The sequence below is a fragment of the Pipistrellus kuhlii genome, unplaced genomic scaffold (genome assembly GCF_014108245.1).
Source record: "Pipistrellus kuhlii isolate mPipKuh1 unplaced genomic scaffold, mPipKuh1.p scaffold_m20_p_18, whole genome shotgun sequence".
Taxonomy (NCBI): Eukaryota; Metazoa; Chordata; class Mammalia; order Chiroptera; family Vespertilionidae; genus Pipistrellus; species Pipistrellus kuhlii.
Genome location: NW_023425493.1, coordinates 21,229,720 through 21,242,622, shown reverse-complemented (window position 1 = coordinate 21,242,622; position 12,903 = coordinate 21,229,720). Strand labels below are relative to the sequence as shown.

Below are 12,903 nucleotides of genomic sequence, written 5' to 3'. Positions count from 1 at the left end.
AATTTAATCAACAATATAGTTGCCGTTGTTTTCTACTACTTGTGCCCAACGCTCAGGAAGCATTTTAATCCCTCTGTTGTAAAATTCTTGTGATTTTGATGCAAAAAATTCGGTCAATGCATTTTTGAGGCATTCTTCATTATTAAATTTTTTTCCAAGAAGAAAGTTTTGCAAAGAACGAAACAAATGGTAATCGGAAGGGGCAATATCAGGAGAATGTGCAGGTTGAGGGAGAACTTCCCATTCCAACTGGCTCAGTTTTTCAGCAGTGATTCTTGCAGTATGCGGTCGTGCGTTATCGTGGTGAAGAATTACGCCCTTCCGATTAATCAGCGCGGGTTCTTTTTCTCTTAAAGCTTGGGCTAACCTTTCCAATTGGGCACTATACACTGCACTTGTAATGGTTTGGGTAGATGGTAAAAGTTCATAATGAAGAATTCCTTTAAAATTCCACCAAACACACAACATCACTTTTTTCGCATGCAAGTCAGGTTTTGGCGTGGGCTGCGGAGCCTCATTTTTGTCCAACCATTGAGGCCGCCTTTTCAAATTAACATACAGCACCCATTCTTCGTCTCTGGTAACAATTTGCTCTAAAAACGGCAAACGGTTTTGACGAGAGAGGAGCGAACTGCAAATTGTGACTCTTTGATTACGGTTGTTGTCGGTCAACTCATGAGGAACCCATTTTCCAAACTTTTGGACTTTGCCAAGTGCACGCAATTGATTGGAAATTGTTTTTTGTGAACAATTTAAAGTTGTCGCAAGCTCTTGTTGGGTAATTTGAGGATTTTGCACCAAAAGAGCTTGAAGAGCTTCTTGATCAAAATTGGACACACGGCCTCGACCACTCTTGTCATCTAACGAAAAATTTCCCTCACGAAATTTCTCAAACCAATGCTGGCATTTTCTGGTGCTAACTGCATCTTGACCAAGAGCACTACAGATGTTTTTTGCAGCCTCACTTGCTTTTCTTCCTAATTGGAACTCGTAAAGCATGCAGTGCCGAATATGCTCTTCATCCGCCATCTTCTTAGCTCTAGTTTTGCAACAAAAACCAAACCAAACACAAACTTTTTCAAGCAAAACTTGTTAATTGCACTTCACACGTTCTGTAGATACCACGTGTTTGAAGGTTATGTCAATATAAGTCAAGCCAAGCAAGATTTTAAACGAATGTTTAAAAACGACATTAATTATTACTAGACCCGATAGCATTTAGAATGAATAAACAGCCAGTATATAGGCTAGTTGTTACTACTGAACACTTTGTGAAACCATAATTAAAGCTGTGATGTTGATACATGAATAAACAGACCAATGGAACAGAATAGAAAAAGACCCAAGGCAGAAGTTATATTGAGCTTCACTTTATTGCGCTTCACAGGTGTTGCATTATTTACAAATTGAAGGCAAGACCCTCCACCAGCAAAAAGATTACAACTCGCTTTATTGCGATATTCAATTTATTTCAGTGGTCTGGAACTGCACCTGCAATATCTTCAAGGTATGCCTCTAATAGCATTTCAACAAGGGGCAGAGATGGGCTTTTATTGAGATAACCGTATGTGTACATAGCAAACAGATGAAAGCTAATATATATGTGAAGCCCTGTGAGTACTAGAAGACGTGGCTAGAACTCCATTATTACCCAAGAGTGAGGGAAACCTACATTATGTGACTTAAAATCTAGAAGTAATAAGGTTAAATATTGGTTAATTTTAACTACATAATAAATGTTTACATAGCCAAGAAAAAAATCCCATAATAAAAAATACATGATGTGTCAAGAAGATTCCAAAATTAAGATATTGTTCACCAAAAAAAAAATGTAACTAAACTTTAACATAAAAAGATGCCCACCTTGTTGAGAAGAGAAATTTAAAAACACTTTTACCCTTTATTGGGAAAACCCGAAGTTGAGCATACTGATTGTTGAGGGTATGGGGAAATTCATATATAGAAATGGAATAAAAACAATGAGAAGGTTAAACGTGTAGAGGGATAGTGCATTTATCACCTGGCTCAGAATTCTAGGCTCTTTCCCCAAGGCAACTGGCCAGAATTTGGAGTGATAGGTGCAAAAGATTGGAAACACCCATATGTCAACTAATAGATGTCTAGCTAAGTAAACGATGGTACATTCACATGCGGAGTACTTTGAGTCACAAAAAGAAATGAAGATTATATCTGTACACTGGTGTACTGAATAATTACCAGCATACAGTAAATGGAAAGGCAAAGTGCAGAACACCTTTTGTGGTGTATTAGTTCTTACCTGCCTTAGTGTTAAAATGGGTGGAAATTTGAATGCACATACATACATGTATTTGCTTGTATTTCAAAAAGAAACGAAGAGAAAGCCCAAAGTAATAAAAACGGTAAGCAATGAGAAAGAAAGGAGAGACAAGATGGAATTCTGTGAATGTACCATTTTCTTTAGTTTTGGCTTTAGAACCATCTAAAATTTAAAAGCTAACTAAAAAATAACCCTAAAATTTGGGGAAAAACATCTAATGCATGTCAAGTTATAAATGAATGTTACTTTCAAATGACTTTAAAACATGGTATTTTGACTGTCCATCACTAGTGAGATAGTGAAACTAGACTGATATCATGAGGAGCTAAGATTTTTATAAGTATAAAATCAATAAAAATTATTTTTATCTTGAAAAATCCATTTCTTTGCAAGTCCCACCAAAAGAGCCTAAAAGCTTACAGCAATGACAATTCAGAATTCAGTAGTAATGAGCAGCATCCCAAGTACTCAGATGTGGTCTCTTCACACCATTTCCTACTAACAGGACCCAGGATGCAAAAAACTGTATCTGGCTGGTGTTGCTTCAGTGATTGAGCTTCAACCCATAAACCAGGAGGTCATGGTTGGATTCCCGGTCAGGGCACATGCCTGTGTTGTGGGTTCGATACCCAGTGTGGGATGTGCTGGAAGCAGCCAATCAATGATTCTCTTTCATCATTGATGTTTCTATCTCCCCTTTTCCCTTCCCCTCTCTGAAATAAAAAAAAAACACATTTTTTTAAAAATGTCTGAGGCAGGAAATATAAAGGTAAGCCAGGAAGTGAGGGAAGATCATATATCCTATATCAAGTCAACAGGATAAAGGACCCAATCAGGAGTATAAGGGGCAGTGGAAGGATTAATTTGAGTCTGAAAATAATGTCAGGAGTGGACTGAAACAAAATCTACAAGTTTGGGATAGTGAAAGATTATTTGCTACCTTTGCAAGTTGCTAGATCATCAATTCATTTACTCTGAAAATTGATAGAAAATCATGCATTTATCTGGTCTTCAGTGTAAGAAGAGTATTTTAGAATAATAAACTGTTGATAAGGAAAAGTTCCTACAGACAAACTGCAACTAATGCAGAAAAATGATGGCATTTAAAATATCACCATTGCCATCCTTAGCGAAGGACACATGACGATACAAACAGCCCAATGTTAGACATTACAGTACAAATACCCTGGCTCCTCCAATAAACGAAAGACATGGAGAAAAAGGAGACAAAGCAACCAAATTTGGATTGCACTTGGATCCTGAGTCAAACAAAAAAAGTTGGGGCATGTCTTACCAGTAAATGCCAGAGATCAGCAAATGTGATGTTCTAGTTAGAATTTGATTAACACTAGTTTCTAGCAGGAATTTGCTAGAGCATTCCAGTTTATAAACTGTAAGATACATGAATCCAAGGTATACTGACAATTCCCCTCTCATAGCTCCATCTCCACCAAGTTCCTGACTGCTATCCACCTGCACAGTAGACTTCTTCAGGATGATACAGGCCTCTCACAGAGCATGGCTGAAACCTGAACTTAGAGATCTTGTTTCCCCTAAACCCATTCTTTTCCCCAGTTCTTCTATCTGGGAGTTGCCTTCTACCATCTATCTAGTCACCCTTACCAGGAACCCAGAGAGCCCTTTTACTTCTTAATTATAAGCACAATTTTCTTTCCTAAATAATACTTAGATCTGTCCCTTCATCTCCTTTGTTAATATCACTACTTCAGTTCAGGCACTTGTCTACCTGAACAATTTAAGTCATTGTCCTGACCCGTTATCTTGTATGATGCCTTTTCCTCTCATGGCTATCTCTACCACACAGCAGTAGAGCAAGCTGATGATATCATTCCTTTGCTTAAAACTTGAATAACTGGTATTTAAATTCAAACTTGTCTCTTTGCCATGTATGACATTTTCCATGGTATGGCCCTTTTTTTTAACACTACATGTTTGATACACTGAAGTGACTAGTTTTACTGTTTGATATCTCTGTGCCTTTGCTTCCACTGTTCTGTCTGCAAAGAGTCGCATCCCTGGGCTCCTGTTGTAAGTGCAGGCTCCGGGAATACTGCCCCAACATTAAGTCAGTGCTGAACGCCATTATCACTGGGCTGATCACACTGTCACTGCTATTTTTACTCATTTTTGTTACAGAGACTATATACTTTCAACAAAACATTTCCTCTTTGCATAGATTTTTCAGGGGCTTTGTTCTAAGGCCCCTTGAAGATGGAACAAGAAAACACTTAGTGGTTCTGCTGTTCATTCAGCCATCATACAAAAATTGAGCATTAGCTAATCCAGACATCAGCTCTACTTCCCACATACTGTTTTTCTAACAACGAACTAAGAGAACAGTGAATTGTGCAGGTTAGAAAAGCCAGACCAGCAATACAGGTCGCCTGCCATAGGTTAGCTAGCTCCATGTCGATGATTTGGATGAACTAGAAGATAAATCCTGCTTTCTGAGATAATGCCCTCACATACAAGAACCCTTTTTTGTTGTTGTTGCTACAAGATTAAATTTGAAGGAAAAGGCAAGCATACAGAGCATATTTTCACAGAAAATATTTTTATTACTCTGCATCATTTTGGGAACACATACGCTTCATTAGTCCAACAAGAAAGATAATTCACTAACAGAATGAAACATCTAGGTTTCTTCATTGAAAATTTAAATAGACATCAGGTAGACTAGACTCCTATACTGGACGCCTGTTAAAACTAGGTTTTTGTCTGTTAGAAGAGGGTTGTCTTATCAGAACTGGTTCCCTGCAAGCTCAGGAGGTTCTGGAGCTAAGGCAGTTTACCACATTGCTCGCTGGACCCCAGACATCTGCCCATGGTCAGCTAAGTGACGGAAGACGATCCGACTAAGCCTCCAACGCCGCTTCACACCACGCGGACGGGACGTCATAACACACCGGTTTCTGATTCTAACAGGACAGCTATCCCGGGGAAGGGCAGCAATTTCTTCATCAGCCACTTCCTAAGGGAAGTCACAACATGTTACACAGACGTGAAGTCAATGCTCAGAGGAAGAAAACAATAGGCTAGATTCACTAATGTGGCCAGAGTTTGGCCCAAGAACCCTGAACATCGGAGGGAGCCTTAACCTCAGTAGAAACAAACAGACCAGAAAAATCACCAGCTCATGGTTACTCTGATCGTTAGTGTTTGGTCTTCATTTCATCATTTCTGCTTTTATCATTATTTTCTTCTGCTAATTTTGGGCTTAATTTGATCTTCTTTTTCTAGTTCCTTGGGGTATAAAGTTAGGTTATTTCCTGATTTTTGAGTCATGAAAGTATGAAACTTCTGGACTGAAGTTGAAATAGGAACAAATGTGGTTGAGATGAGGCTGGAGAAGGATTAAAGGTAGGATTCTCATCTGTGGTAAAGATTCTGATAGAAAAGCAAAAGTGAGTGATCAGATGAGATTTACATATTTAAAAGATCATTTGCAAGGCAGAGAATGAGTCTGGTTAGGGCAAAAGTAGTTGAGAGGAGAAAAACAGATTACTACAGAGGCAAGTATGTCTGACCCTGTGTTAGACTGGTGTGGAAGCAAAATAATTATTCCAATGTATTAAAAGAACATAAATGAGAAAATGCCACTAAATTAACATAAATTATTAAGCATTTATGTCCCTGATCTCCAAAAGCATTTGTTGCTAGAATTATATAAAACAATACAATTAGGTATTGATTGACTAAGGGAAATAAGTAATGACAGACAGTAAGTACTATAGGAAGAACTGGAGGAGAGAGAAATGACCAGATTGGAAGAATGAAGTTTCACAGGGCAGAAACTGAGGAACAGCTGCAAATTATTTATTTACCGTACATATGTACATAATATGTACACTCACACTCCCTACCACTCCTTGTTCCCAAACACCTTTAAGGCAGTTTACAATGAGGAAATTGGGGCAAATGGAAAATGAGACAAAGCTATGTGCTCTGAAAGGCTGTAATTTGTTTAGAACTGGGATGTAAATACTGACTTGGAAGCTACTAGGCACAGGGCCACGATCAGGTCTCATAATTCAGAGAATCTCGGCACAACTATTATTGCTGCTTATACCAGACACATTTCTCCAGGGAGTCTTCATAAATAATGCCCTCCACAACATCCTGAGGTGAGGGCACTTCTTGTTGCTCCCTAACTATAGGCAAGTATCTAAATGCCATTACAGTAAAAGCTGTAATGAGTGGCCCAGTATACTCAGTTTTCTGTTCATCTGGCTTAATCTAGACAAGATTTAAAAGAATCCGTAGTAATTAATGGCCTAAATATTCTGCCAACTTCTACAAATGTATTTTGTTTTTACTCTGAGCGTTTGATAAGTTGAGTGACCTTGAGTTTGAGTTATACCCCCCGATGCTACTCTTGAATGCAGGTATTCTGTCTGTCACCAGGTTGATGCAGAACCTTCTCCTTCAGGATGCCAAACAGTATTGTCATCCTCTTATTCAAGTTAGGGAGTCTGATAAGAAAGTAAACCTAAGTGGAAGGCCACCTCAGCACACAGAGATGGGTAAAGGAGTTCAGACAGGTAGGCTAGCAGAGCTCAGGACACGGAATGAGGCGGGAGCCCAGGAGGGGGAGTCCCGAGGTCAAACAACACCCAGTTTCTGGTGTGGTTAGCATGCCCCAGTACTCTCTAAGCATCACCTAATACAAAGGTTAAAGGCTTGGCACAAATAATTCTCTTCAATCTGAAACTCACCAAAATCAGTTTCGAGGATATTCATTTGTGTTGACTGAGAACATTTGATCGTATTCTCCAGAAATTATTTTGACAGTAAGTCACAACAAACAGTTTCAAAAGTGGTCTGATTTGAGTTAATGATATTGGGTGGTCAGGGACTCATCTTAATTAGCTAACCTGAAGGTATTTTGGCAAAATGGCATTCTTCCTAATCGAATTAATCCGTAGCCTCTCATCTGCATATTCATAGGCCATTTTCCTTCTCTTCACATCACGCAACATTCTCCAGTCTACGTAGTAGCCTCGAACTTGGCCTGAAGCTGATGAAGGAACCATCTAAAAAAAATAAAGAATAAATGAGGGATAGTTAGATCCAGGCTCTGCCATATCCCCATCCTGTAGTCCTTTTAGTCACTACTAATGATCAACTATTTTTTTTTTGTAATTTTAAATAGACTTCTTAATTCAGAATAAATACCTTTTATGGATGTACATTAAACCAAAATGGTGGCAATTAATACAATGCCAATAATTTGTGTTGGAAGGTGAAACATTTTCCCCTTAAATTCTTTACAATCAACTTTCTCTCTACTATTTCCTAACAGACTTTGACAGGGTGTCACAAACAACAACAACAACAAACAAAAACACTTTTTAACAGTTCAATTTTGATTGAAATGTATTTTAATAAACACTGCCTTTGTAATTATACAAAGTGTGTACATATATATTTTGGGACACCCGATATTTTTTTAAAGAACTTTATATACCTCTTTTTCTGATTACAAAAATAATACACTTTTAAAACTACACACTTTAAAAATGAATTGGTCTACACTATTTCTTCTGTGAATGTTTTATGTTCTTTGCTCATATTTTTATTATGGTTTTTTCTTATACCAGTGCTTTATATATTAAGATTGCCTTCTTTCAGTTTTGTACACATCCTACCCTGCCCCCCTGTCTCTTCACCTCCTAAAACTCCTCTTCATCTCCTAGAACTCTTCCACTTACAGCTATCAAAATCTAACTCCTGTTTCTTCTCTTAACAACCCCTTCAGGTTTTTGCTCTAGCTGAAGCTTGACTCCTTCTGATAGCTTCCCCTGTAGCTCTTTTTTTCTCCTACGACTGGGGGAGAAAAATTAACTTAATATTTAAAAAAAAAAAGTATTTTAATGTGCTACTAGAAATTTTAAATTACGTATGTGGTTGGCATTATATTTCTATTAAGCAAAGATACTATGGATGAACTGACCATGTACCAACTGTCCATTGGTACTTCGTGAGACCCATCATCTCTTGCCTACACAAGCGTACATACAGCTCCAACAATTTCCTCCCCCCACCCCCATCTTTTTCTCCTCACTCTACAGGATCTCTTCCGGTACCACAAAGATGCTTTTACTTCTGTCATGTTAAAAACACTCACACACAAAGCACCCACTCTTTACTCATCACTCTAGCTCCGGACCCATTTTCCTGCCCCATTTTGCAGCAAAACGTCTTCAGAGACTTGTCTCTACTTCGTGTCCGCTTTCTTCCCCATTCTCTCTGGAGGGCTTTCACCCCAACAGCCTCCACCATGCTAACCACGGTAGCCAGTTCTCAGCCCTTCTTCGTTTTTTAAAATGTATTTTTTATTTCAGGAAGGAAGGGAGAGAGAAATATTAATGATGACAGAGAATCACAGATCCTGCACACACCACCCTGGGGACCAAACACGCAACCCCGGGCATGTGCCGTGGCCCGTGCCCTGACCGGGGATTGAACCGTGACCTCCGGGTTCACAGGTCCACGCTCAGCCACTGGGCGCCGCCGCCGGGTCTCAGCCCTGTAACTGGCCGTTAGCTCTGCGCCGAGCTGACTGCTCCCCGCTCCTGGGAATTGTCGCCTCCCGCCTCCAGGACACCCGCTCCGGGCTCTCCTCCTCCCCCGCTGAGCTCTTTTCAAGTCTCCTCGGCTCCGCTCTCATCTCTTATCCGCGGGGTCCCTGGGCCTCACCCTCAGGCCCCTGCCCTGGTCCCCCTGCTCTCACTCATAAATCAGGCCAAGCTGCAGCGTTCAGTGCTAGTCAGCTTCGGTGACGGACACCGAGTTTACATCGGCGGCTCGGGCCGGAGGAGGGGACCCCCTGGGACGGGTCCGCGCCGAGCTCTGCAGGTGGCAGAGCAGTGGGGTGCCCGCGGGTTTGGGGGTTCCGGAGGAAGGGGGAAGGGTGGGATTAGGACCCGGGCCTAACCTGCCGGAGGGTCCGCAGCAGTGAGCCCAGCATGGAGGTCGCCATGTTGTTCGCTGCAAAGTCAAACAGCTGCAACTTTATTGACACCCGCGGGGCGGAGCTTATGACGTAGGGGGCGTGGTCTGGGCCCCGGGGGTGTGGCGTGGCGGCGGGCGGTCTGTGCCACATGGGGATGAAGGAGTTAGTTACTGAATGTGCGTTTGGGTGGTAATGAACTGGACTTGGGCAACTTGCAAACCCGAGAGCGCAGCTCTGATGTCGATTGGGCAGCCTGATGCTCCCTTTCCTCCGGCTTTACCTATTCTCTTAAGCGGCCTTCGTTCCTACCGAAGTCCTTTCTTTCAGTCCCTGCCCCCCACCTACCATTCCATATCACCACAGTCTCTTCCCATAAGTCTTCCATCTGACCTGCTCCTGCTCTTATATCCTCCATTCAGTTTAGGGGCCTACTCGCCAGAAACCTACAATTATTGTCAACTCCTCTGTTATCCCTCCTGTAGATGTAGTAAATCTCTTTCCATTATAATGGTGATTATGATTATGCTGATGATAGCGATGATATAATTCCAATATATATATTCTGTATTGGAAGGGGAACTTTGCCATTTAAAAACTGCTGATTTCAGTCGGTAGCACAAGGAGCTTTCTGGTCATCCCATTCATTTTTAAATGTACAATTCAGTGGCATTAAGTACATTCACATGGCTGTGCAATCATAACCATCATCTATCTCCTGAACTTTTCATATTGCAAAGCTATGTACCCATTAAACTAGGGGTGTCGAACTCAATCAGAGAAGGGGCCAAAATCTAAAATCCAGCCTAAATCGCGGGCCGAATGGTTTACTGAACAGTCATAAACTGTCATTGTGATGGAAACGCAGCGGAGTGCAGTGATGACAGCGCGGTGCGGGCCACATTGCAAGGCCTGGCGGGACGGATTTGGCCCGCGGGCCTTGTGTTTGACACATGTGCATTAAACAGTATCTTCCCATTCCCCTGCACTACTAACCTCGGGCTACTACCGTTCTGTTTTCTGTCTCTATGAATTGGACTCCACTATGTAGCTCAAAGAGGTAGAATCATACACTTGTCCTTTGGTAACTGGCTTCTTTCACTTAACATGTCTTTGAGATTCATTCATGTTATAGCATGTGTTAATACTTCCCTCTTCTTTATGATTGAATAATAAATACTCCATTGTATGGATATACCACATTTTGTTTATCCATTCATCTGTAGATGGACACTTGCTTTGCTTCTTCCTTTTGGCTATTGTGAATAATGCTACTACGAACATGTGCACAATGTCTTATTTGCACCTACTTCTGCTAGCAGCCCCAGTGCCCCTGCCTGGGAGTCTCCTCTGGGAGCTCTGTGCTGTGCATGAGTTGAACACAAGATGGCAGTAATAGCACACCTGAGCATCAAACCCTGGGCCCTCCTTGGCCTGTTCCCACCAACAGGGTCTAATGCAAACTGGAAACACACACACACACACACACACACACACACACACACACACACACGCATGCACACACACGCACGCACATACACCACCCATCATCCAAATAAGATCATGACACGTTGGTACCTTGACTATCATCAGGTAGAACCTGTGTTTGAGTTTGCCTCCCTTATAGGAGTCAGGACAGACTACATAATTTGTGCAAAATGAAAATTAAGTGCCCCCTATTCAAAAATCAGGAAAAAGTTGCTGTTAAAAAGAGTAAAACATAGAGCTGAGCTCAATTCTTTGAGGTGACTTGGGACACCTGAGGAACCAGGGGTCAGCTGGGCAGTGGACACACACGAGCCAGTGTGGGGTGGAATGGCTGCTCAAAGGTCCTAGAGATATGGAGTCACTAATCAAGTTCCTCATCCTGGTTTTGCTTTGCTCTTTCTTGCTGCACTGCTCTGACTCCTCTCCCCCGCTCCCCAGGGTCCTTGCCCGAATCTCCTACTTACACACACACTTCTGTCTGGGATGCTGCCTTTGCAGGTGGTGCAGCGGTTGTGTAGGAACTCAGGCTCCGACAAACAGACCCCATCCAACAGCATCCAAACGGTTCTGCTTCTGCTTCTGATTCTGATTGTCCCTTTCACTTTCTCCATCCTGCTCCTGCTCCTCTTGCTCAGACCCTCTTCATCTCTTGCCTGAATTGGTGCTCACTGGATTCCTTATTGCTTTTTTTGCCTCCTTTTTTGTTTTAACTTATCACCTTCCCCCAAACATGCCTACCTTTTCCTGCTTCCAGAGTGAACCTTCCAAGCCATGACAACTACTCACTTGGGGTAGCTCCCCGCTGCCTGCAATATAGAAAGTTCTGCAAGACCATTGCCCATCCCCGAACTCCCCAGCCCTACTGGATGGCTGTCCTCCACTGCTTCTCTCGGTCCTCCTGCCTCGTGAAGCCTTTATTTCAGGCAACCTTCCCGTTCAGCTTTGTTTGGTTCATCAAATGCTTAGTTGAACACCGGGAACATAGCAGTTTCTGCCATCCAGGGGCCGAGGAGCAGACGGGTGGGTGGGGAGATACTACGTGACAGGAGCTAGCGGTGCAGAAAATGCCGCATGTCCACAGAATCCCATGTAAATCAAGGCTTTTAGCTCAGCCACCCCAGCTGAGGGGCCTGGAAATACTTTTCACCAGGCCGAACCATGATGAGGAAAATTTGCTTTTGCAGAGTGTGAGGTCTTGTGGAAAAATAGATTCTGAGTGGGGAAAATATATGAAAAGCCTTTTTATTATTACATTAATCCTAAAACTGATGTCTGTAAAAAGACAACACAATTGGCATTTTGCACATTTTAAATTAGTAGTCACAATTAGTATGTGACTCCAAAAAAAAAAAGTAATAAAAAAGTGTTCTCTTTTCTTTCGAGTAGTTTTAGGGAGATGCTTGCATATTTGTTTGGCTTTGTTGCAGATAATATGCACGCAAAGAGATTTTTCTTTTCTGAGCCTCATTTTCCATTCACATATTCAGTCTCTTCCCGACCAGGGTACTTGGGAAGGCTGATTTTCCACCTCCCTTGTCTTGCCTGCGGGGCCCTGGAGATGGAGTGCAGGCTGGCACCAGCCAAGGGGGCGATGGGCCTGATGTTCAGCCAGGCCTGGCTCCTCGGCTCACAGCTGCATTGCTCTTCTTTCTTTCTGCTGTGACTTAGAGGTGTCACATAAATGGGTGCTTACGATAGAAAGGTTTAGAATGATGCTGTTTAACCAGTGAGGCACAGCTCAGCAGGTAATTCTCAACCCTCCTCCAGCTCCCAGGGCTGTGGTCCCAGACCTGGCCTTGGTATCTGTGCAGAAGCACATGCTATCAACGACTCTTTCAGGCTTAGTGCCCACCTTCTTCCTCTCAGGCTCATTCCCACTTCTAAGGACCTGATTTACTTTGTACTTTTCCTCATTGTATTAATTTCTTGTGGCTGCCATAACAAATTGCCACACACTGGGTGACTTAAACACAGGAATGTATTTTCCCACAGCTCCAGAGGCCAGAAGTCCAAAATCAAGGTGTCTGCAGTGCCACACTCCCTCTAGAGTTTCTAGGGGAGGCTCTTCCTTGCCCATCCCAGCTAGTGGTGGCTCCTGGCATTCCTTGGCTTGTGGCATCATCACTCCAGTCTCTGCTTCGGT

General features: G+C 42.2%; 1 protein-coding gene across 2 annotated transcripts; it reads right to left on the bottom strand.

Moving 5' to 3' along the window:
- Positions 1-4,857: 4,857 nt before the first annotated feature.
- On the bottom strand, positions 4,858-9,373 carry MRPS14 (mitochondrial ribosomal protein S14). Of its 2 annotated transcripts, none has more exons than XM_036442317.2 (3): positions 9,258-9,373; positions 7,195-7,353; positions 4,858-5,291 (listed from the first exon to the last, which is right to left on the bottom strand). In XM_036442317.2, the coding sequence occupies exons 1-3, from the start codon at positions 9,300-9,302 to the stop codon at positions 5,109-5,111; spliced, it is 387 nt and encodes a 128-aa protein (XP_036298210.1). In that variant the 5' UTR covers positions 9,303-9,373; the 3' UTR covers positions 4,858-5,108. The 2 variants fall into 2 exon arrangements, with proteins under 2 accessions (XP_036298210.1, XP_036298211.1); XM_036442318.2 differs by lacking the exon at positions 9,258-9,373 and adding an exon at positions 9,054-9,126.
- Positions 9,374-12,903: the final 3,530 nt, after the last annotated feature.

Bases quoted from the DNA above. Each gene is read 5' to 3' on its own strand.
- MRPS14 (XM_036442317.2), bottom strand. From the start codon at position 9,302: ATGGCGACCTCCATGCTGGGCTCACTGCTGCGGACCCTCCGGCAG. The intron at 7,354-9,257 runs GTTAGGCCCGGG...TATTTTTTTTAG, and splicing joins TGCTGCGGACCCTCCGGCAG to ATGGTTCCTTCATCAGCTTC. The intron at 5,292-7,194 runs GTTAGCTAATTA...GACTTCCCTTAG, and splicing joins TTTTGCCAAAATACCTTCAG to GAAGTGGCTGATGAAGAAAT.